Source organism: Natator depressus, chromosome 1 (genome assembly GCF_965152275.1).
Source record: "Natator depressus isolate rNatDep1 chromosome 1, rNatDep2.hap1, whole genome shotgun sequence".
Classification (NCBI taxonomy): Eukaryota; Metazoa; Chordata; order Testudines; family Cheloniidae; genus Natator; species Natator depressus.
Genome location: NC_134234.1, coordinates 323799806 through 323826332, shown reverse-complemented (window position 1 = coordinate 323826332; position 26527 = coordinate 323799806). Strand labels below are relative to the sequence as shown.

Here is a 26527-nt window from a genome sequence, read left to right as displayed (position 1 = left end):
GATCCAACATAATAGAGGTTTTTCAGGGGGTACATAAACTCATCTAGATGTTTGCCTAGTTTTACAACAAGCCACATAAAAAGCACTAGCGAAGTCAATACAAATTAAAATTTCATACAGACAATGACTTTAGACTGCTCTATATACTGTACACTGAAATGTAAGTACAATATTCGTATTCGACTTGATTTATGTTATAATTATATGGTAAGAATGAGAAGGTCAGCAATTTTTCAGTAATAGTGTCCTGTGACACTTTTGTTTTTGATGTCTGATTTTGTAAGCAAGTAGTTTTTAAGTGAGGTGTAACTTGGGTGTACATAAGACAAATCAGACTCCTGAGAGGGGTACAGTAGTCTGGAAAGGTTGAGAACTACTGTGCTAGTGCACATTAGAATTTATACCCCTCTGGTGTGGACTAATGCACCATGTAGACAAGCCCTTAGACTGTTAGCTCTTCAGGGCAAAGACTGTCTTTTTCTTATATATGTGTACACTGCCGAGCACAGTGGAGCACCAGTCCTGATTGGGGGCTCTAGTCACTACACCAGTACAAATAATAATAATAATGAATAAAGCCTCTCTCACTTGTGGAGAGATTAGAGGCTGGAACTCAAGATTTCTTATTTTGTCTTTTATAAAGTATGTCTTTTATGTCAGTTAAATTGCTAAACTAAGATTCAAATCTGGTATCTTGCTGACAAGACTACTTTTTGTATCTTTTTAACTTGCTTCATTTTAAATTTTGCATGCGAGGTCAGTCTATAAATATGAATTCTACCATAGTAGATTTAAATTCTAGTTTTTGTTAATATTAAATAAAAATAAAAATCAATCTCCTTTTATTCTAACATAGGACCAAATTAGCTATGGAATAAGTAGATGCAACTCTGTCAGTTCCAGCTTAGTTGTGACTCCTTTCATTAGGAGTAAATTGTCCAACATTTTCAAATATGGGTGCCTAAAATAGTCATCTGAATCCATATATAAGCACCCAATTAAAAGTGGCTTGATAGTCAAAAGTGCTGACCACCCACAGCTTCTATTGAAGTTAATGGGAGTTAAGCATCTCTGAAAATCAGTAGATTTATTTAGGTTCTTAAATATGGATTTAGGTGCCTAACTCTAGGCAACCAAATTTGAATATGTTGACCATAACATTTTAACAAAAATTGTGTATGAGATAGTGTACAATGGATCATAATCACATCTAATAATTTCAGGGCTGTAAGGTCAACAGAACTAAAGCAGAAAATGGTTTGTGTATATCTGGGTAGTTGTTTAGGTAAAATGCTCTAATCATACAATGTGAACTGAAGAGAGTGGTTAATACAAACCTTTTTTAAAGTAGAAATAGTTCATATTTTCCAGCAGATGGCATCATAAGGCAAGTTTCATGCCACTGTGCTTTGTCGGTCTGTCTTAATGGTAAAAGAGATAAGAGCTTTCTGTACAGCTACCATTCCTTGGACCAGATCTGGGCCCCTGCTTCAGTGGTGCAAAGGGACTCTGAAGCTGCCCTAACCAAACAGCTGAGAATTCCTCTGGCTATGCTGGCACTATGCTACCCCAGCCTGGCCTTTTAGCATACAGTCATCTGGAGGAAGGGTGTGACTTGACCCTGCTGTGGTGCTGTCATCCTTGGCTGGTGTCATGATTCCTCTAAGGCCAGGTTAGAGCGCGCCAGGGACTGGGGGAGCACAAAGATGGTTTACAGCCACCATGGTGCCAGCTCTTCGTGTTCCTATGCTGAGCTCACCTGGGCCTGACCTGAGGATTGGGGCCCTTGTTTTTTCATATTGAGTAAGATTCAGAGAAGTGTAGGGGGCCATATGTCAAAGCAGATTAACTTGTTTTACAACATACTAGCTTGGCTCTCTTCTCATATATGTTGGTGTAAATTAGGTTTAACATAAAGAAGTCATTCGTCATAATCTACTCTCATTTACATCCATTAATGTTACTCCAAATTTACACTGGTTTAACCAAGAGTAGAATTTAGCTATGGAGTTACAATAGTATAAAGCCAGTATCAGAGCAGAACTAGACACATAGGTATTTCATGTGTTAGAATGTGACAATTGTATTGTAAATACAAACTATAGCGTATCTAAAGATGCTCTAATGTAGTGGATGCATTTAAACCTTGGAAATATTACTATTTTTTAACATAAATGTTCTGCTAAAATGGGATTTGGAAGCAATAAAACATTCAAATAAATGCCATACATCTTTTAATATTTGGAAATGTACTTTTCTAAAAGCCCATAATAATTTACACAATATAGTTAAGGACTACTCTGCTCTCAGTAACACCTTTGTAAATCCACAGTAACTTTACATAGGTCAGTGGAGTAACTTTGAATTTACAGCCATGGCACTGGGAACAGAATTTGGCCGATCAGGTTTATCTACAGAGTAAAATTTCTTAATGCAGTATTTGGGCAGCCAGTTTTTAGAGTGTGATATTCGGCTTTTCTCAAATAGCAGTTTCTGTTAGTAATCAGGCTGCATTATATCTGCCATGTGTGCTGTTGTTACACTTTTGTTCCATTAGTGGTAGTCATCATTATGTAGTTATGGGTTTGTCAGCATTTCCATTATAAACCAGGAATATGAGGGGTTTCTAGCTATGCTCTATAATTTCTTCTGGGCTGAAATTGGACACCCAAGATTTCAGCCACAAAGGGAGTTGTTTTCTAAAACACTAGACAAAATGAAGACATGGTCAAGGTACTTAGAAAACAAAGAATAAGAGCAAATAAATAAGAAAGTGTGCTTTGCTTCTTACTTCAAGTATTTTTTATTGAGACTCAGAAATTAATGCACTATTGCAAACTTGTCATGAAAACTTGCCCAGTCACAAAATCTACTCACTCCCATTTAATATACTGATGAATGAACTGATGATATTTTACTTGCCCACCTAAAGAAAATTAATGACCCTGTGCATGTAGGCGAAATGAGTTTTGCAAGGCTGAACTAATGCATCTAAAAAAGTATAACTGAGTTAAAAAAAGAATTAGATATGTTCACGGAGCATAAGTGCATAAGTGGCTACAAGCCAAGATGGAATGGGACACCCTCAAGCTCCAGGTGTCCCTATATCTCTGACTGCCAGAAGCTGGGAATAGACAACAGGGGATGGATCTCTTGATAATTGCACTATTCTGTTCATTCCCTCTGAAGCAAGTGGTACTAGCCACTGTCAGAAAACAGGATACTGGGCTAGATGGACCATTGGTCTGACCCAGTATGACCATTCTGATGTTCTCATCTTCACAGGAGGGAATGGAATTCCCCAAGAATTTCTGGCGGATAGATTGGTGAAAACATCCCACTTATTTCAGTGGGGAGTCATTAGCGAATCTACACTTGTAGGATCTTATATAACACTTACTTAACAAAACCAAACTATTCAGATTCTGCCAAAAATCCATAAAAGATAAACAATTCAACATGAAAAATAGTCACAGTTAGGAGCCACCCCGTTTTACCCGTCTTCTTCTGTTTACAGTACGTGTCTTAACTGTGTATCCTGCACTTGTGGGTGAGATCTGAGGTGATTTTAGAATTCTGAGGTGCCTTGAAATGCTCATTCCTCACCTCAGTAACTTTCAGTAGTAACTAGCTGCCTCATTGCACTTCACCTCAATATCAACCACTGCATCCAGTAACAAGTAAGCACATTAGCTGGATATCACTGTTAAAAATGTTAAGCAGTGAAATTATTAATAATGTTAATATTTAAATTGTCATCAGCAAGAGCCAGAGTTAATACCCCATGAGGATAAATGGGGTATTTCACACCTCTCAGAACTATTGTTTCAGGCTTTCTTTGCGTATTCAGGAGAGCAGCTCTATAGCTGTACACTTAGGGCTGTGTCTACACTAGGATGTCTTTTTGCTAGAATTTTGCTGCCTATATTTCCATTCCACTGATATTAACAGTGATGACTTCACTAATGTAGATGGGGCTCCAGGTGGTCACCAACATTTTAAACAACATGGCATCTAATCTTGTTCTGAGTAGGTCTTGATAACCTGATGCTTAAAATGCCAAGCGCCACCAGTGCCTTGGCTACACTAGCGCTGCAACAAGAAGAAACTAAGGCCATGTCTACTCTACAAAGTTAAGTTGACTTAAGTTAGATCAATGATCATAAGCTGCTTTAATTACATCGGTTGTGCCCGACCACACAATTTTTCTTGCATTGGCGGAGCACGTGCACATTCAGTGCTCGTGATTGACTCAGAGAGCATTGCATTGTGGGAAGCTATCCCACTGTGCAACTCACTGAGCTCTGGGAGTGTGCTCACCATCCCATGATGCAGTTTGTTTTGTCCCATCATTTCGTGGGCTTCCCACTTCGTTTTGCACTGTTTTTTAGCAGCCCTTGTAAACTGTGTGCCCGCCATCATCTCTGCCTGAAAGCATGGATCCTGCACTGCTGACCAGTCTAGTGATGAGCGTTATGAATACAACATGACTGGTCCTGCTGTATTTCATAAGCTGTGAAACAGAAAATGAATCAGTGGTGCCTGCCCTGCTGTGTGCCATGTAAAGAAATAATTCAAGATTGCTGCTGACATTCATGGAGCAGCTGCACATGGTGGACTGTCAGTACTGGGCTCAGGAAACAAGCACTGCGTGGTGGGATTGCATTGTGATACACATAGGGGATGATGAGCAGTGGCTACAGAACTTTTGGATGCACAAATCCACCTTCCTGGAACTGTGTGGGGAGCTCGACCCAGCACTGCTGCACAAAGACACCAGAATGAGAGCTGCCCTCACTGTGGAAAAGCGAGTGGCAATCGCTGTGTGGAAGCTGTTGAAGCCAGACTGCTACCCGTCAGTCACGAATCCACCATGGGGGTTCTGGTGGTGCAAGTGTGCAGGGCTATGAATCGCCTCCTCCTACGAAGGACTGTGACTCTCGGCAATGTGCAAGAAATACTTGATGGCTTCAAGGCAATGGAATTCCCTAACTGCAGCAGGGCAATAGATGCTACACATATTCTTCTTTTGACCCCAGACCATCTTGAGAAGGAGTACATCAACTGAAAGGGCTACTTCTACATTGTCTTGCAGGCACTGGTGGATCACTGAGACTGTTTCACTGACATCAGTGCGGGATGATCCGGGAAGGTGCATGATGCACACATCTTTAGGAGCACTGGACTGTATAGAAAGCTGCATGCTGGGACTTTCTTCCCAGACCAGAAGCTTCCAGTGGGGGATGTGGAAGTGCCCAGAGTGATCCTGGGAGACCTGCCTATCCCTTGCTCCCATGGCTCATGAAGCCTTGCACCGGGAACCTAAACAGCAGCAAGTAGTGCTTCAACAACTGGGACCTCCCGGTGTACGTTAACAAACTTTTCTGCCGGGCCCCCACTGTATATCTGCATATACTCTGTTGTTAATTTCTTTCCCTTATCCGTCCTCTACCATATAGCAAAATACATGAGAGCTCAATCTCCTCTCCCCATGAAGTATCAAAGCAAAATGCGTGCTTACCCGTGCTCATGTCCCCTGCTTCAGGCATGCCAGAGCCGGAGTGTTGGGACTGACTTAGAACCCTCTGGAGTCAAAAAGAGGTCCTGACTCACCGTACTACCAGATGATCCTATTGTGTGTTCCACCTCCTCCTCCAATGCCATTTCCTTATCTACATTTCATCCTCGGAGTTGACTCCACTGGCCCCTGCCTCTAGTTCCCCTGAAGTATCCACGGGGCTGTTGGTGGTAGAGGTGAGGTTGCCACCAAGGATGGCGTGCAGCTCCTTGTAGAAGCAGCATGTCTTTAGTGCTGCACCAGAGCAACGGTTGGCCTCCCTTGCCTTCTGATACACCTGCCTCAGCCCCTTGATTTTTAGCATGGCACTGCTGCGTGTCCCTTTTGTGCCCCTTCTCCTGCATGCCACTAGCAATCAACCCATAGGTATCAAAGTTCCTAAGGCTAGAACAAAGCTGCAACTGCACAGCCTCCTCTCCCCACAGACCCAGTAGATCCAACAGCTCTGGTGTATTTTATGGGGGAGCACGTCTGTTGCAGAAAGCCGGCATGATCAGTTGGGAAGATGCTGTGTGAACTGTCCAGGCCAAGCAAACAGGAAGAGGAATTTCAAAAATTGCCAGGCCTTTAAAAGGGGGAGGGGTACATACATGTGTACCTTCAGGGCAGAGGAGTTCAAACTGATGACCAGACCGGTCAGGATGGGCATTGTGGGACACCTCCTGGAGGCCAGTTAGGGTGACATACAAAAGCGCAGTGTCTGCATTGCAGCTATGTCACTCCAACTATGTCACAAAAAGCCCTATGCCTTTTGTCGAGGTGGTTTTATTATGTCAGCATAGCAGGGAAGTTACGTTGGTGGGAGGAGCATTTCAGTGTGTACACCTCCATTGTTTTGTCAGTGAAAGCTGACTTTTGTTGACAAAACTGTGTAGTGTACACAAGGCCTTAGAGGGAAAGTTTTCAGAGGCATAAAGAGCAGTTAGGCACCGAAATTCCATTCACTTTCCATCCTCACTGGGGTGCCTTTGAAAATCTCTCCCTCAACTTTTTTAAAAATGAAAGCTTAAATTCTGGAACATAATTTTGAGGGAACTGTTTGTTGGTTTGTGTGGTGACTGCCACAGCTTTGGAATTGCTGAATACATGGAATCTTGATTGTAACAGAGAAGTTTAGTTTTAAATAAAATGATATTTAAATTTATTTTTCAGAAGTTGGCAGCAATCCGTGAACATTATTGAATTATATGAGGTCTGAGACCAAATATCACTCTCGCTGTGCACTGTGTATGAAATATAGGGTTAGAGTCTGGACTGTGTTTCTAAAGCCTAAGCTATAAACCATCTTTGTGCCCTCCTGATCTTAGGCTGTCTGGGGGTTGGAGAGGCCCAGGGCTAAGGCAGCCTCCCCAGACTGCCTTGTGGGTTGCAATGTTGCCCAAAATCTCTGTAGTGCTGTGACCCTGCCTCCAACATGCCTCTCCTTCCTTACACCATCTCTGCTCCCAGCATGCCCCTATGCCAGGGCTTGTAAGGATGTCCTCAAGAGCTGTCTTCCACTGTGCATGCACCAATGCAGTACCCCCAGTGAGGTACAGGGCTCTTAAGGCTCCTTTATGCTGCATTGGCTGTTTTATGTGTTTTCTTCTTCGACCATGGGATGGTGTTCCAAGAAGGAGGAGTGCTAGGCAGAGACAGGCTCCACTTAACGAAGAGAGGGAAGAGCATCTTCGCAAGCAGGTTGGCTAACCTAGTGAGGAGGGCTTTAAACTAGGTTCACCGGGGGAAGGAGACCAAAGCCCTGAGGTAAGTGGGGAAGCAAGATACCGGGAGTAAGCACGAGCAGGAGCGTGTGAGAGGGGAGGGCTCCTGCCTCATACTGAGAACAAGGGGCGATCAGCGGGTTATCTCAAGTGCCTATATACAAATGCACAAAGCCTGGGAAACAAGTGGGGAGAACTGGAGGTCCTGGCAAAGTCAGGGAATTATGATGTGATTGGAATAACGGAGACTTGGTGGGATAACTCGCATGACTGGAGTACTGTCATGGATGGGTATAAACTGTTCAGGAAGGATAGGGAGGCCAGAAAAGGTGGGGGAGTTGCACTGTATGTAAGGGAGCAGTATGACTGCTCAGAGCTCAAGTATGAAACTGCAGAAAAACCTGAGAGTCTCTGGATTAAGTTTAGAAGCCTGAGCAACAAGGGTGATGTCGTGGTGGGAGTCTGCTATAGACCACCAGACCAGGGGGATGAGGTGGACGAGGCTTTCTTCCGGCAAGTCGCAGAAGCTACTAGATCGCACGCCCTGGTTCTCATGGGCGACTTCAATCATCCTGATATCTGCTGGGAGAGCAATACAGCGGTGCACAGACAATCTAGGAAGTTTTTGGAAACTGTAGGGAACAATTTCCTGGTGCAAGTGCTGGAGGAACCAACTAGGGGTTGAGCTCTTCTTGACCTGCTCACAAATCGGGAAGAATTAGTAGGGGAAGCAAAAGTGCATGGGAACCTGGGAGGCAGTGACCATGAGATGGTCGAGTTCAGGATCTTGACACAAGGAAGAAAGGAAAGCAGCAGAATACAGACCCTGGACTTCAGAAAAGCAGACTTTGACTCCCTCAGGGAACTGATGGGCAAGATCCCCTGGGAGAATAACATGAGGGGGAAAGGAGTCCAGGAGAGCTGGTTGTATTTTAAAGAATCCGTATTGAGGTTACAGGGACAAACCATCCCGATGTGTCGAAAGAATAGTAAATATGGCAGGCAACCAGCTTGGCTTAACAGTGAAATCCTTGCTGATCTTAAACACAAAAAAGAGGCTTACAAGAAGTGGAAGATTGGACAGATGACCAGGGATGAGTATATAAATATTGCTTGGGCATGTAGGAATGGAATCAGGAAGGCTAAATCACACCTGGAGTTGCAGCTAGCGAGGGATGTTAAGAGTAACAAGAAGGATTTCTTCAGGTTTGTTGGCAATAAGAAGAAAGCCAAGGAAAGTGTGGGCCCCTTACTAAATGAGGGAGGCAACCTAGTGACAGAGGATGTGGAAAAAGCTAATGTACTCAATGCTTTTTTTGCCTCTGTCTTCATGAACAAGGTCAGCTCCCAGACTACTGCACTGGGCAGCACAGCATGGGGAGGAGGTGGCCAGCCCTCTGTGAAGGAAGAAGTGGTTCGGGACTATTTAGAAAAATTGGACGTGCACAGGTCCATGGGGCCGGATGCGTTGCATCCGAGAGTGCTAAAGGAATTGGCGGATGTGATTGCGGAGCCATTGGCCATTATCTTTGAAAATTCATGGTGATCGGGGGAAGTCCTGGAAGATTGGAAAAAGGCTAATGTAGTGCCCATCTTTAAAAAAGGGAAGAAGGAGGATCCTGGGAACTACAGGCCGGTCAGCCTCACCTCAGTCCCCGGAAAAATCATGGAGCATGTCCTCAAGGAATCAATTCTGAAGCACGTAGACGAGAGGAAAGTGATCAGGAACAGTCAACATGGATTCACCAAGGGAAAGTCATGCCTGACTAATCTAATTGCCTTCTATGATGAGAGAACTGGTTCTGTGGATGAAGGGAAGGGAAGGGAAAGCAGTGGACGTGTTATTCCTCGACTTTAGCAAAGCTTTTGACACTGTCTCCCACAGTATTCTTGTCAGCAAGTTAAAGAAGTATGGGTTGGATGGATGCACTACAAGGTGGGTAGAAAGTTGGCTAGATTGTCGGGCTCAACGGGTAGTGATCAATGGCTCCATGTCTAGTTGGCAGCCAGTATCTAGTGGAGTGCCCCAAGGGTCGGTCCTGGGGCCGGTTTTGTTCAATATCTTCATTAATGATCTGGAGGATGGTGTGGATTGCACGCTCAGCAAGTTTGCGGATGACACTAAACTGGGAGGAGTGGTAGATACGTTGGAGGGTAGGGATAGGATACAGAGGGACCTAGACAAATTGGAGGATTGGGCCAAAAGAAATCTGATGAGGTTCAACAAGGACAAGTGCAGAGTCCTGCACTTAGGACGGAAGAATCCCATGCACCGCTACAGACTAGGGACTGAATGGCTAGGCAGCAGTTTCTGCAGAGAAGGACCTAGGGGTGACAGTGGACAAGAAGCTGGATATGAGTCAACACCGTGCCCTTCTTGCCAAGAAGGCCAATGGCATTTTGGGATGTATAAATAGGGGCATTGCCAGCAGATCGAGGGACGTGATCGTTCCCCTCTATTCGACACTGGTGAGGCCTCATCTGGAGTTCTGTGTCCAGTTTTGGGCCCCACACTACAAGAAGGATGTGGAGAAATTGGAGAGAGTCCAGCGAAGGGCAACAAAAATTATTAGGGGACTGGAACACATGATTTATGAGGAGAGGCTGAGGGAACTGGGATTGTTTAGTCTACGGAAGAGAAGAATGAGGGGGGATTTGATAGCTGCTTTCAACTACCTGAAAGGGGGTTCCAAAGAGGATGGATCTAGACTATTCTCAGTGATAGCAGATGACAGGACAAGGAGTAATGGTCTCAAGTTGCAGTGCGGGAGGTTTAGGTTGGATATTAGGAAAAACTTTTTCACTAGGAGGGTGGTGAAACACTGGAATGCGTTACCTAGGGAGGTGGTGGAATCCCCTTCCTTAGAAGTTTTTAAGGTCAGGCTTGACAAAGCCCTGGCTGGGATGATTTAGTTGGGATTGGTCCTGCTCTGGGCAGGGGGTTGGACTAGATGGCCTCCAGAGGTCCCTTCCAACTCTGTTATTCTATGATTCTATGAAGGGGGCTGTAATGGGAGCACGGATTTCACTCCCAAACTTAGTTGACTGTAAACTCACATAGCAGGGTTGGAGAGAGAGAACCTTAGACAGGAGATTTTGATGACATATCCTTATATTTGTAAGAACTTTTCTACATCACATCCTTTTCAGAGGATTTTATGAGATTGGTTTTTCTCATGAATTTGTTCATCTTATAAGGCGAAGATAGAATTAAAATGCCAAAGTGGATTTTAAGATGACCTGATGTACACCCCAAGGCTGTAAATCATTTCATAGGATGGATAATGATTTTGCACAATACATTTCATTAAGAACAAAGGCAAAGCTGGCAAATTTAAAACATGCTGGACAGGAGTGTAACTTGAATTATTATATAATTACAACACAGATCATGCTGAACTTGTAAGTATTGGATCGTTTGGTAAATTGGGCCCAAGCAAACAATATGCATTTTAATATTGCCAAATGTAAAGTTATACTTCTAGGAACAAAAGATGTAGGCTATACTTATAGGATGGAGGACTCTTTCCTGGGAAGCAGCAATTTGTATAAAGTCTTGGGGGTCATGGTGGATAATCAGCTGAATGTGAGCTCCCAGTGTGATACACTGGCCAAAAAATCTAATGTGATCCTTGGATGTATAAAAACAGAGGAATATGTAGTAGGAGTAGGGAGCTTGTATTACTTTTGTATTTAGCACTCGTGTGACTACTGGAATACTGTGTCCAGTTCTGATGTCAACAATACAGGAAGGATGCTGATAAATTGGAGAGGGTTCAGAGAAGAGCCATGATGATGATTAAAGGATAGGAAGACACAATTTATAATGATAGGCTTAAGGAAGCTCAATCTATTTAGAGTACAACCTCAGAGTTATGAATACCAGAGTGATGAACTGACCAGTCAACCACACACCTCATTTGGAACTGCAAGTACACAATCAGCAGCAGCAGAGACCAAAAAAAAAAAAAAAAAGAAAATACAGTACAGTACTGTGTTAAGCGTAAACTAGTAAAAAAAAAATAAAGGGAAAACATTTTTTCTTCTGCATAGTAAAGTTTCAAAGCTGTATTACATCAATGTTCAGCTGTAAGCTTTTGAAAGAACAACCATAACATTTTGTTCAGGGTTACAAACATTTCAGAATTACGAACAACCTCCATTCCTGAGGTGTTCGTAACTCTGAGGTTCTACTGAAGTTTAACAAAGAGAAGGTTAAAAGGAGACTTGATCACAGTCTATAAGCACCCAGATCAGGAACAAAAATTTGATAATTGACACTTCAGTCTAGCGGAGAAAAGTATAACATGATCCAATGGCTAGAGGTTGAAGTTAGAGCCATTCAGACTGGAAATAAGGTACAAATTTTTAACAGTGAAGTAACCGTTGGAACAGTTTACCAAGGATTGTGGTGGATTTTCCATCACTGCCAATTTTAAAATCAAAATTGGATGTTTTTCTAAAAGTTGTGCTCTAGTTCAAACAGGAATTAATTTAGGGAATCCTATGGTCTGTTTCATACAGGAGGTCAGTCGAGATGATCTTAGTGGTCCTTCTGATATTATAATCTATGAATCTATAAGAATTTAATTCTTTTCTGTGTAATCACATGAGAATGTATCTCCTACTGTGTATGTCCAAATAGTCATAAGTCTGACTATTTGCACAAAGGCCAAGTTCTACGTATCCCCACTCTGTACCCCTCCAGTCTGTCCAAGATGATACCTTCAAATTCCTTTCCTGTCTCTCCAGCCATATTGGATTTAAACCCCTTGCCTTCACCTTTAAGGCTCTGCTTAGCTTGGGGTCCTGGTCTATGGATTAGGCACGACAGTAATACAGTAAACTACTTCCTATCAAAGCACGCCATCTTAACTTCATCTCTTAAATATCTGCAAAAGTCTGTCTCAAGATCACTAACCCTCAGTTATTAATTTTGATCATATTCAGTAACTTATTTTGAAACAGATTAAACTTCATTTTGTAGGTTCTGGCTGAGATCTTTAACTCCCCTTGTTTGGGATCATGTGAGTAAAACACAGGACTGGAACCTTATTGTTGGTTGTGCCAAAGACTCCTTTGTGTTGCCTTTAAAAATCCTTTTAACCTCTTTGTGCCTCAGGTTCTCCACCTATAAAATGAGTATAATAATACTTCCTTTCCACATAGGGATGTTGTAAAGATTAATTCAGTTTGTACTTATAAAGTGCTTTAAAGTCCTTGAATGGAAGTGCAAAATATGATGATTTATTTTGTGTGTTACTTAGCTTCTAACTGGGATCTGACACTCCACTTGTGTTTTGTATCTGGGTAAATGTGTGCCATGTAGTTCTGTTGCCTCTCAAAGAGCCTGGGCATATTTCCATGGTTCTTATTTCAGCTTGTTTCTCTTACAGAGTGTGAATATAGAGAAACTACAGGGGACATCCATCAAAATTTCTACTGAAGATGGTTTGTTGAAAACCAAATATCTTTATGCAGAATCTTCATTTCTGTCTTCAACAGCTGGTGATATTCTACTGGGAAGCATTCATGGTAAGACAGGAAAGGCAAAATACAGTCTGGAATTTAGCAGATGTGCAGGTATCTATAGTGTTAATAATAAAAACAAAATGACTGCTCCCATGAGGCTGGGGCCCTAAATAATCAACTGCAGACGCAGCAGCTGAGCAAAGCAGACTCAAACAGGTCAATACTGGCAAATGCTAAAATGATGAGATCACCATATATAAGACAAGTTAATTAATTCTTCCTCTGCTATAAATAATATTGTATTTTAAAGATACTTCCATAAGGAAGCTTGTTATAGTAAAGAAAAAGCATATAAGGAAGAAACATACCACATTTTTAGGGATATAAATTAACAATTTGCTATAGAGTTAAATAGTGGAAAATACAACAAATAAAAGGAACATCAGTGGTAAAACTATACTTTTTTTTAAAATATCTATTTTTATCTCTTTACAGAAATCAAGGGGGTTAACCTGTTTAACAAGACTTCTGGGTAGAATTTGGTTATGATGACTTAAAGTGATACTATTTTTATTAGAACTATTTTCTCTGTGTTTGTGCTGGCTCCCTGTATAGCTAGTACACTGCCAATTTACAATTTTCCAGGTCAAATGTCATATTTTTCCCCCAAATGTTTTTCATCCAGTCTTGGAAGGATGGCTAACATGGGTCTCTTTCATATTAGTAATAGTGGTGGTTGGAACCTGGTCCCCAGTAATAATTCAGTAAGAATTCCCCTTGAGCACCTCCTCTCTGTTCTTGATGTGTTTACAGTGATTTTGAAGCTAAGTTAGGCAAACTGTGGAGACAAACTGGAGCATGTACCAACAGTGAAAATTACTCACGCTGGCACAACTTCCAATCTTTAGCTATAGGCCAACAAAACAACTTGCTGCAATTTCATGAAGACTACAGATTTTTACCTCACTCCAGAAATACTGCGTCTCCCTTTAATCCTTATAAAAAAAAGCACACCCCTTCGTCAATTATAGAAAACTGAAAACTGATTCATAAACTTCCTGGCTAAAGTTCTAGCCTTTAGACTGGAACCAGCCTCTCCAACAGATGAGGCATAAATAAATTTAATTACATAAATGCTATATTTAGTTGCTGTTCAGTATGCTAAGCCAATATGCTGACTTTTACTAAGTAATCTTCTAAGAACTAAATTCTTAATGTGAAATGGGAGGTTGGGGAGGGGACGGGTCTCTGTGAAAAGCATATTTTGGCTTATTTCAACCCAAAAATCAAACAGTAACAATCATACTTGAAGGTAAATCACTTTCATAATCCACATATCTAAAGCTGTTTTGTAATTTCAGTCAGGAACTGCATGAATGCAAATAGAGCTGTATCCAGATTAAACAAATAGTTCTTACCTTACTTCGTGTTTATTTTCATAAAGCTCTACATTAAATGGTTCTGGAACTCTTTAACACTTGCTCTTTTAACACACACTTCTTTTAAAAATGTTGCTTTTAAAAACAGAAGCAAAAGTAGATCTAAGTTTATTTAGTACTTTGAGTGCCTTTTTATGGAACAGTAATTCTTTGTAAACACAGCAGACAAGTATAAGGATCTATTCATGATTACATAGTGCACATGTTATAACACGTGTTTTTAACCTGATGGTGAAACTTTAAGGTAAATCTTAGTTTAAAATCATATATTTCTCTATTTTAGTAATAACACCATCGATTATTAAAAATGACAATTTTTACATTTGAATTTACTCTTTTGCCATTCATTTATTTTTGCATTTCCCTTAGCTTGAAAATTGTAATTAGTTATTTTTATTTTTAGTTCTAGTGTATTTTACTTCCTGAGTCTCCTGAATGAGCACAAAGCTGCAACATTTAGATTGCAAACCCATCAGGAGAGTGTTTGTTTGTTAATTAAACTCACTGATACCTTGTAACTAACATATATGGCTAGGACTCTACCAAATTCACGGCCCTGAAAAACGCGTCATGGACCGTGAAATCTGGTCTTTGGTGTGCTTTTACCCTATACGATACAGATTTCATGGGGGAGACCAGTGTTTCTCAAATTGAGGGTCCTGACCCAAAAGGGAGTTGCAGGGGAGTCACAAGGTTATTTTAGGGGGATCACAGTATTGCCACCCTTACTTCTGTGCTGCCTTCAGAGCTGGGCAGCCGGAGGGCAGTGGCTGTTGGCCGGGCACCCAGTTCTGAAGGCAGCGCCCCACCAACATCTGCACAGAAGTAAGGATGGAAATCCATACCATGCCACCCTTACTTCAGCGCTGCTGCCTTCAGAGCTGGGCGGCCAGAGAGCGGTGGCTGGTGACTGAGGGCCCAGCTCTGCAGGCAGCAGCACAGAAGTAAGGGTGGCAATACCATACCATGCCAGTCTTTATTCTGCACTGCTGCTGGCAGTGGTTCTACCTTCAGAAATGGGCTCCTGGTCAGCAGCCACCGCTCTCCAGCTGCCCAGCTCTGCAGGCAGCGCTGCCGCCAGCAGCTGCGCAGAAGTGAGGGAAGCAGTATTACAACCCCGCCTACAGTAACCTTGCAACCCCCATACAACTCCTTTTTAGGTCAGAACCCCTACAGTTACATCACCGTGAAATTTCAGATTTAAATAGCTGAAATCATGAAATTTACAATTTTGAAATCCTATGACCATGAAATTGATCCAAATGGACTGTGAATTTGGTAGGGCCCAATATATGGCAAATACCTCCGGCCTGGCTCCAGCTAAGATGGCAAAGTTTACTCTTTCCAGGCCAAACCTAGGATCAAAGGGGATGCTAGCCTAGAGAAGAAGGGGGGCAGTGAAGGGTTTGAGTGAGTAGCCAGGGGTTCCCCAGGGAGTGTCAGTGAGCATTGATGGGGATTCAAAGAAAGAGAGAGAGAGAGACGGAGAGCACACTGACCCAGAGATGGAGGTAACTGGGCTGAATGGAACTTACTAAAGCTTGCAAGGAAAGATAAGGTTTTGGTAAAGGGAAATGTAAATAGGTGGTCTTTGTTATATACATTTGCTCTGCTTACTGAGTAGGTAGAGTGAATAAATAATGCTTTGTTTTGAAGAAGTTGTTTTTGAGTCACTTTAATCAGCTGCTGTCATAGGCTCCTGGAGGTAAAGAGCTTACAGGTGCTAAATGCAGTTGAGCCTGTTGGGTTAACACAGATGGTAAAGATGGTAAAGAGGGGGCCTGCAGCCCAGAAATCCAGTTTAGAACCACATTTTTGCTCCCAGAGAAGGAGGGGTGATGGTGGCAAAACCTGTCCCCAGAAAGGTGCACCTGAGAGAGATTAAAAGGTATCTAAGTGCAGCTTGCCTTGTAACCATCTCACAAAGCCTCAACCTGATTTAAATAAATTATTTTTTAAATCGAGTGATTTAAATTAATTATTTAAATTCCCTGAATATAAACCACAATGCCTTGGCCTGTTATTGTTTACACTACGAAATTAGGTCGATTTTATAGAAGTCGATTTTTAGAAATCGATTTTATACAGTCGATTCTGTATGTCCCCACTAAGCGCATTAAGTCGGCGGAGTGCGTCCTCACTACCGTGGCTAGCATCGACTCACGGAGCGGTGCACTGTGGAAAGCTATCCCACAGTTCCCGTGATCTCTGCTGCCCATTGGAATTCTGGGTTAAGCTCCCAATGCCTAATGGGGCAAAAACATTGTCGTGGGTGGTTTGGGGTACATGTCGTCAGTCTCTGCTCCCTCCCTCCCTCTGTAAAAGCAATTGCAGACAATCATTTTGCGCCTTTTTTCCTGGGTTACCCGTGCAGACGCCATAGCACGGCAAGCATGGAGTCCGCTCAGCTCTCTGCTGCTGTTGCGAGCATTGTAAACACCTCGCACATTATACTGCAGAACCTGGCTAAGAGATGGCAGCGCGAAGACACTTGTGAAGAGGACATGGACACAGACATTCCTGAAAGCACGGGCTGTGGCAATTGGGACATCATGGCAGCAGTGGGGCTGGATGGTACAGTGGAACACCGATTCTGGGCCAGGCAAACAAGCACAGACTGGTGGGACTACATAGTCTTGCAGGTATGGGATGATTCCCAGTGGCTGCGAAACTTTCGCATGCGTAAGGCCACTTTCCTGGAACTCTGTGAGTTGCTTTTCCCCATCCTGAAGCACAGGAATACCAAGATGAGAACTGCCCTGACAGTTGAGAAGCGAGTGGCAATAGCCCTGTGGAAGCTTGCAACGCCCGACTGCTACCAGTCAGTCGGGAATCAATTTGGAGTGGGCAAATCTACTGTGGGGACTGCTGTGATCCAAGTAGCTAATGCAATCACTGAAGTTCTGCTATCAAGGGTAGTGACTCTGGGAAATGTGCAGGTCCTAGTGGATGGCTTTGCTGCAATGGGTTTCCCTAACTGTGGTGGGGTGATAGATGGAACACATATCCCTATCTTGGCACTAGACCACCTTGCCACCAGTACATAAACTGCAAGGGGTACTTCTCAATGGTACTACAAGCAACGGTGGATCACAAGGGATGTTTCACCAACATCAACGTGGGATGGCCCAGAAAGGGACATGATGCTCACATCTTTAGGAACTCCGGGCTGTTTGAGCAGCTGCAAGAAGGGACTTACTTCCCAGACCAGAAAATTACTGTTGGGGATGTTATAAAGTTAATAGTTATCCTTGGGGACCCAGCCTACCCCTTGTGTATGGCTTCATGAGCCATGGGAACAGGTAGCCTGGACAGTAGTAAGGAGCAGTTCAACTATAGGCTGAGCAAGTGCAGAATGGTGGTAGAATGTGCCTTTGGACATTTAAAAGTTCACTGGCGCTGTTTGCTGACTAGGTTTGACCTCAATGCAACCAATATTCCCATTGTTATTACTGCTTGCTGTGTGCTCTATGATATCTGTGAGAGTAAGGGGGAGATGTTTATGGTGGGGTGGGAGGTTGAGGCAAATCGCCTGGCTGCCAATTTTGAACAGCCAGACACTAGGGCGATTAGAAGAGCGCAGGTAGGTGTGCTGCGCATCAGAGAGGCTTTGAAAACCAGTTTCGTGACTGGCCAGGCTACAGTGTGACAGTTGTGTGTGGTTCTCCTTGCTGCAAACCCGCCCCCTTTGTTGATTTTAATTCCCTATAAGCCAACCACCCTTCGATCACAGCTGGCAAAGGAAATAAAGGAAATAAAGATCCCCCCTTCGATCACAGCTGGCAAAGAAAATAAAGTCACTATTGTTTTGAAACCATGCATTCTTTCTTTATTAATTAAAAAAAAGAGAGAGATAACTGATAAGGTAGCCCGGGTGGGGTCAGGGAGGAGGGAAGGGCATTCTTGGGCGTCTAGGTGAGGAAGATATGGAACTTGGAGAGGAGGACAGGCGGTTGTACAGTGGATGCAGTGGCAGTCTGTGCTCTTGTTGGCTTTCCTGCAGCTCCACCAGACGTCTGAGCATGTCTGTTGCTCCCCCATTAGCCTCAGCATTGCATCCTGCCTCTTCTTCTCATGCTCACTTTAATGCTTTCCTGGACTCTGTCACTGAATGCCTCCATGCATTAAGCTGTGCCCTATCTGTGCGGGAGGACTGCATGAGCTTGGAAAACATGTCATCATGAGTGCATTTTTTTTCGCCTTCTAATCTGCGATAACCTCAGGGATGGAGATGATAGGGGGAGCATAGAAACATTTGCACCTGGGGGGAGATAAAAAGGGAGAGTAAAATTTAAGATGATACATTTCTGAGAACAAAAGGGAGACTCTTTCACAGTGTATCAAGCAATTCACAGCAGACAGCACATGTGCTTTAGGTACAAGGTCACATTTTGGCTTTTATATTGAGCGCCTGCCGGTATGGTGACACATCACAAACGGCTGGGCAACAGAATTTGGTTTCCAGGCAGCCATGGTAAGCCAAAGGGTACACAGGTTTGGCTTCTAACACCTTCATAACATGTGGGAATGTTTTCAAACTGCAGCGTCCTCCTTTCCCATAGGAAGTAATGCTGGTTGGGTTTGCCATTTAAAAGGAGGGGCTGCGGTTTTCAGGTGGATGTGCAGCACACACCTCCCCCCACTCCTCTGCTATTTGGGATGATCCCTTCACCCCTCCCTCAGCCACGTGGCTATGGGATGATCCCTTGTAGCCAAGCACAAACAGCGTGGCATGAACGGGGTCCTTTTACTGTTCCTGTACAAAAATTCCCCTATTTCAACCAGGTGACCATGAATGATATCACTCTCCTGAGGCTAACACAGAAAGATAAAGACTGAATGCTGCTTGAATGCGACCAAAACCCAGGACCATTCGCTGCCATGCTTTGTGCTGCAGTGATTCCAGATTGCGTGCTCTTGGCTTGGCATGGTAAAGTGTCCTACCATGGAGGACAAAATAAGGCAGCCTCCCCAGAAACCTTCAGAGTACTTTCAGGCTTTCAGAGTACCTCCAGGAGAGCTTCATGGAGATGTCCATGGAGGATTCCTGCTCCATCCCCAGACACGTTAACAGACTTTTCCAGTAGCTGTACTGGCCGCAAATGCATCCCAAGTCTTCAGGGCAAATCAAACATTAAACACTATTGCTTTTAAACCCTGTACTGTAGTTACAAATGTGCACTCACTAGAGGTGCCTTCGCCTTCAGGGTCGGGGATCCCACTTTGGGAGGGTATTGGCTCCAGGGTGATGAAAAGGTCCTGGCTGCCGGGGAGAATAGATTCACCACTTGCCTGCTGCACATTCTCCTCCTGCTCCTCCTCCTCATCCACAAAATCCTCCTCTGTGTTGCGTTAGACTCCCCCCTTGCAGGTGTCCATGGACAGTGGTGGGGTAGTGGTATGGTCCTCCACTAGAATGCCATGCAGCTGATCATAGAAGCAGCATGTATGGGGCTCTGACCCTGAGCTACTGTTTGCCTCCTTTGTCTTTTGGTAGGCTTTGCCTGAGCTCCTTGACTTTCATGTGGCACTGCTGTGTGTCCCTGTTGTAGCCTCTGTCCATCATGCCCTGTGCGATTTTGGCATATATATTAGCATTTCTTCTTTTTGACTGGAGTTCTGCCTGCACAGATTCTTCTCCCCATACAGCAGTCAGATCCAGTGTCTCCCGTTCGCTCCATGCTGGAGCTTGTTTGCAATTCTGGGGGGACTGCATGGTCATCTGTGCTGCTGAGCTCGCCATGCTCACCAAACAGGAAATGAAATTCAAAAGCTCCCAGGGCTTTTCCTGTGTATCTGGTTAGTGCATCGGAGTTGAAAGTGCTGTCCAGAGCAGTCACATTGGAGCACTCTGGGATAGCTCCCGGAGGCCAATAATGTCGATTTGCATCCGCACTACCCCAAATTTGACCCAGCAAGGTCGATCTTAGCGCTACTCCCCTCAACGGGGAGGAGTACAGAAGTCGATTTTAAGAGCCCTTTAGGTCGATGGAATGGGGTTGCTTGTGTAGACACGTTCATTATAAAATCAACCTAACACGGCTAAATTTGACCTAACCCTGTAGTGTAGACTAGGGCTTACTTACATGACCACAATGCATTAAAAAGCAACTGGTATTAAATTATGTAAGAGTTACTACACTTGGTAGGAGTTAGCATGCAGAGTAGACTCATAGACTTTAAGGCCAGAAGGGACCATCATGATTATCTAGTTCAGGGATTGGCAACCTATGGCACGTGTGCCAAAGATGGCACGCAAGCCCATTTTTAATGGCATGCTGCTGCCTGCTGGGGCAGCAGCAGCGTGCCATTAAAAATCCTGCCCGGTCCGGCCCGCTCTTCTCCGCCCCCCACCCCCTCCGGTGGGGGTAGGGAACAAGGGGCAGAAGCTTGGTCCTGCCGGCTCCCCTGCCTCTTCCCGCAGTGTGCTGGATTCCTGCCCCTCCTCCTCCTCTCCGTCCCTCCCTGCCAGCCGATCAGCTGATGGCCCTTACGAGGGGGTGGGGGAGGAGTGGGGTCAGCGTGCTTGGTGCTCCTGGCGGAGCCAGAGAAGAAGCGGGGGGCACGGCCTTGGAGAAGGGCGGGGTGGAAGCGGGGTGAGCTCACCTACCGTGAGCACCCCACAACCCCAGCCCACACCCCCAGCCCTCTGCCCTGACCCCCCCACACACACACACACACCCAGCCCTCTGCTCCGAGCCCTGCAGCCCCGCACGCCCCCCAGGCCCCTGCCCTGAGCCCTGTACCCCCCTCACACACACCCAGCACTCTGCTTGACTCCACCCCCTCACGACCCCAGCCCTGACTCTGGCACCCCCACATATACCCAGGCCCCCCACACTCCATGCCCTGACTCCTGCACCCCCCCTCACAGGCTCCCAGCCCTCTACCCTGACTCTTGCACCCCCCTACATACCCAGCCCCCCCACACCCCATGCACCCCCCACATCCTGACTCTTGCACCCCCCACATCACCACCCCTACCCTGAGCACTAAACAGGAGCTCCTGCACCCCCACTCCACATTCCCACCTACACCCCTCCTACCAAATGGGAGCTCCCCAGGTAAGCACTCCACACCCAAACCTCCTGCCCCAACCCTGAGCCCCCTCCCTCATTCTAGCTCCTGGCCAGACCCTACACCCCAACCCCCAGCCTGCTCCTTCACCCCCAGCCCTGTGCTTAGTGCACTTCCACCCCCAGCTCAGTGCAGACAGAGAGGAAGAGAATGGGCTAGAACCAGGGAGAAGGTAGGTACCCAATGTATGTGGGCAGGGCCGGGACCCCAGACCGGCAGCGGGCTGAGTGGGTCCAGCAGCCGGGATCCCGGCTGGCAGGAGCCGGCGGATGGAACCCCTGAGTGGCAGCGGGCTGAGCCACTCAGCCCACTGCCGGTCTGGGGTCCCAGCTGCCGGCCCCGCACAGCCCGCTGCCGGACCCTTGCCAGCCGGAGTCCCGGCCTCAGGCCCAGCTCAGCCCGCTGCTGGCCTAGGTGAACGGAACCCCAGACCCGCAGCGGGCTGAGTGGGCTGGCCACATAAGATCAACATTTTAATTTAATTTTCAATGAAGCTTCTTAAACATTTTGAAAACCTTGTTTATTTTACATACAACAATAGTTTAGTTATATAATATATAGACTTTTATAGGGAGAGAGATCTTCTAAAAAACATTAAAATGTATTACCGGCATGTGAAACCTTAAATTAAAGTGAATAAATGAAGACTCAGCACACCACTTCTGAAAGGTTGCCAGCCCCTGATCTAGTTTGACCTCCTGCATATTGCAGGCCACAGAAACTTCCTGTAATAGTCCCTAACCTCTGACTGAATTACATGATTTAAAGACTTCAAGTTACAGAGGAGCCACCATTTACACTAGTTTAAACCTGCAAGTCACCTGTGCCCCATGCTGCAGAGGAAGGCGAAAGCCCTGCACTCCAGGGTCTCTGTAATCTGACCCAGAGGAAAATTCCTTCCCAACCCCAAATATGGCAGTAAGTTAGACCCTGAGCATGTGGGCAAGACCCACTAACCAGACACCTAGGAAAGAATTCTCTGTAGTAACTCAGAGCCCTCCCCATCTAATGTCCCATCACTGGGTAGTGGAGATATTTGCTGTTAGCCGTCATAAATCAGCTACATGCCATTGTAGGCAGTGTCATCTTACCATCCCCTCCATAAAATTATCAAGCTCAGTCTTGAAGCCAGTTAAGTTTTTTACCTCCACTGCTCCCCTTATAAGACTGTTCCAAAGCTTCACTTCTCTGATGGTTAGAAACCTTTGTCTAATTTCAGGCCTACATTTGTTGATATCTACCTAGTTTATATTTATTTGTTCTGTGTCCACATTGGTGCTTAACTTAAATAACTCGTCTCCCTCCCTGGTATTTATACAGAGCAATTATATCTCCCCTCAGCCTTCTTTTGGTTAGGCTAAACAAGCCAAGCTCTTTGAGTCTCCTCTCATAAGGTAGGTTTTCCATTCCTCGGATCATCTTAGTAGCCCTTCTCTACACCTGTTCCAGTTTGAATTTATCTTTCTTAAACATGGGAGACCAGAATTGCACACAGTATTCCAGATGAAGTCTCACCAGTGCCTTGTATAATGGTACCAGATATTTCCTGTCTCGACTGGAAATACCTCGCCTGTGCTAGCCTAGAACTGCATTAGCTTTTTTCACATCTGCATCATGTTGGCGTGATTCTGTGATCAACCAATACACTCAGACCTTTTTTCTCCTCTGTCACATAATCTTTTGAAATGAACTTCTGATTTAAAAGATCTTGGCTATGTGCAGCGTGGAGGAAGGTTAAAATGGGAACTCTCTTATGCTATCATTAACTTATCACCTCGATATTATAAAGAAGCTATGACATGTGGAAAGGCTTGTTATTCTTTGAGCCTGGCACTGTAAAAGCACATGAAAATATGGTCCCTGCACAAAAATGAGTCTTTTACATTTTTAATGGCAGATTATGACTTCATTTCAAAATTCTACGTATTTTAGCAGTCTGGTGTTAGCTCCTTCATAGGCATAGGTCTGAATAGCATCAACTTCACAATAGAAAACCAAAGCTAAGGAGAAGTGCAAGGATATGAACTCTATCCCTTCCCATGCATGCCTTGTCCCCTTATGGGCCTAAGTCTGGAATTCACAGGGAAAGCAATACAATACAAGAGAAATATGATGACACTGTTCACATCCCAGAAGCCACATCTTGAGTTTGGCCTCAAACTGACCTTGATGCTGAGACTTACAATATCTATAGATAAACAAAACTTAGGAAAGCAGGAAAAGGTTCTAATTAATGTTCAGAAAAAACAGAAATCAACACAGTAAGCCACCACCATCAGTGATCTATTAAAGCTGCTAGAGTGCAGTATTTATAGTACTTCACCCCAACATAACATCTAGTAGTGCAGAATAAACCAACCAATATTTAAATATAGTCAGCTCTCCTCTGTTCCACCCCTAATATATTTAGGCTGAAGGATTAGTTAGCTGAAAAATTGTAAGTTTAACTAACTATTGGTATTAATGGAATAATTGCATGACTTTAAAGTTAGTTTTATGTATACTCTGGACATTTCACAACACAGCACAGAAAAAATTCGTCTCTGCCTTCCAAACAACTTGTCAAATTGGCTGAGTTAATGTGATTTCCTGATCTCCAAATGTTTAATGTCCTTCAGGGATCTCTTTGATAATTTATAAACTAGGGGCTAATTTCAAAGCTGGTGTAAGTGGCTGAAGTTCTGTTTGAGTCACCTGATTACAACAGGTCTGAATCTGGCCCTATGTCTCTTTTTGTTGTGTAGAAATAAGTATTAATAACAAATTGGAGGAAAAGAGGAGACCTATATATAGGTTGTATACCTGAGGCTGGAAAGGGCAAGGGAGGGGAAACCTCTTTCAAGTCGACAGAACATATAAAAACGGCCTGATTCCGTCCTTAGTAATGCCTGTTGTCTTCGAAAATTGCTCAGTTTGACCTCTGATGTGAAAATTTTCAGTCTTGTTCTGAGGAGCTTGAAAATTATAAATTTCTTTCATCATATTGTTGCCAACTTCCGAATCATGGAAACCATTTTTAAACTGTATTTTCCAGTATACTACTTTCCTGTGCAGTTCTACTTTGCATTTTGAATGTATTTTGTGTGTGAATGTTGCTCCATATATATGATGTATATGTATAATACCTTCTACCAGCTATTGAGAGACCATTAATTACATTTTTTTTAATTAGGTAGATCGTAAGCCTTAGGCACTGACCTTGCAAACTCTGCAAGCACTGTAATTGAATAGGAAGAGTACAGTACATGGATTTTACTATGTCTGAAGGTATCTGCGTATAATACGATGTGGTACTGTCTGATCAGAAATTGACAAGTACAACAAGAGATGATTTTACATGCTCCAGATCTCTTGCACTATTCTACACTTATTCTCTTTAATCTCTTGGGGCCAGATTGTGTGAGGTGCTTAGCACTATCAAATCCCAGTAAAGTCTGTGAAAATTGAGGATGTTTGGTATGTCTAGTGGGACCCGCCAAGCCACTGGTTCTCAACCTTTTTTCATTTGTGGACGCCTAAAAAATTTCTAATGGAAGTGCCGACCTCTTTGGAAATCTTAGTCACAGTCTGAGGATCCCCAGGGGTTTGTGGACCACAGGTTAGGAACCACTGCTCTACGCTTTGCAACACCAGCCCTTTCTTTGTCAAATAGATTGCTCTGGTGTCCATAAGAAATTAATATGATACTGTAGTACAGCTGAACAGAATCATGTTTTGCTAAACAAATTAAAAACTGATAAATTATTTACTACTTTCCACGATGTTGATATGTATCAATATTTTTGAGCAAGCATAAAGTACATAACGCAGTTTACAATAAACTGATTCCTTTAGCAGATTTATGACTTTGTCGGCTCCTCATTTCATTGAATTCTTTCAAAACAGGGCTGCAGATGCTAATGTGATTACTTGCACAGATTGACATTGGAGTCTGACATGAAGAGAGGTTTGAAAGGAATATCATGGTAATGTGCAATGACTCCACAGGAATTTTTTAAGAAGCAGCCCTGCAGAATGAAACAGAAAAACCCCTCCTGGAAAAAAATATTATTGTAATCCCTCACGCTCAGCTTGGAAAATATATCCCTGTTGGAAGATGGAAACTTTTTTTGGTTAGCTATCTGCATGCCATTTTTGTTACACATACAATTAAACTAGTTTAGTCAACCAAATGGCTGATGTAGTTAGCTGCACACTAAAAAAACAACCCTGGCACAAAATAATAATAAAAAAGTATTGTTTGATACCCATGAAATGCTTTTGGCTTTTTTTGTTTGTCTATATGTTCATAAAGTTTTACACATAAAGTTTAGATTGTTTCCCATATCTACATATTTTTAAACTTTATTTCCACATTTGTTAAGAATTTTCATAGAATGAAACTCTGTGAATATAAAGTAATATATTTTGTATTGATTTATTTTGTTAATTTGTATGTGCAACCCAAATTAAAAAATGTAGACTATCAGTTGCATTATGGTCATTGAAGCAGGACTCTCAGATATGCAGATAATCTGTGCAGTCTCTGAATTGACTGTATAAAATAAGTTTCTCTTATCATTAAAACATCGACTCTGTTTTTCTCTTATAGGTGACACAACCCTTCAGACTAAAACAGGGAACATCACAGTAGGTAGGTTCTACTTTCTCTTTAAATAGGATAGCATTCTTGTATTTTTTTTCCAGATAGTATTTAGGTGAAATACTTCAGTAACATATTTTGTTTGTTTTACTGATGTGATTAAAATGTTTTCTAGGATTTTTAATAAAGAATTGGTTTAGTACAGGATCATTTCATTTTGGTTTTGCAAACTGCAAGGAAATATTATAATGCTGGGAAAGATAAAGCTATACATTTAGAAAGACATCCATTCTTGTTTTAAAAATTCCCAAGTAAGGAACATTTACCACAGCACTTGGTAATCTGTTCCAATGCTGAATTACGCTTGCTATAAAAAATTTACCTCTCTTTTCCAGTCTGAATTTTACTGACCTCAGCTTTCAGCCTTTGGATATTGTTATGCCTTTCTCTACTAGATAAAAGAGCTCTGAAGTATCTGATATCTTATTTCTCTGTAGATAATTATAGAACATGATCAAGTGTCTTCTTAACCTTTTATTTTGTCTTATGTTTGATGATTAAAACTGAATGGCTGGGATTTTGTCACTCACAAGTAATATTAAATCATTGTTTTATTATTTTATGTCATCCACAAAGATGCTAGGAGCTTCTCTAGAAAATAGAAGACAAAATGTTT

The 26527-nt window shown here is 43.4% G+C and overlaps 1 protein-coding gene across 4 annotated transcripts in view; it reads left to right on the top strand.

Moving 5' to 3' along the window:
- Positions 1-26527, top strand: part of FAM185A (family with sequence similarity 185 member A) — a 99426-nt gene that overhangs the window by 9579 nt on the left and 63320 nt on the right. For all 4 annotated transcript variants that reach the window (XR_012637616.1, XM_074942531.1, XM_074942533.1 and 1 more), the window contains 2 exons: positions 12678-12816; positions 25861-25902. Coding sequence is in view for 3 of the 4 variants with exons in the window: in XM_074942531.1 (XP_074798632.1) it covers positions 12678-12816; positions 25861-25902 (181 nt within the window). In the remaining variant the exon portion in view is untranslated. The remainder of the gene's footprint in view (positions 1-12677; positions 12817-25860; positions 25903-26527) is intronic.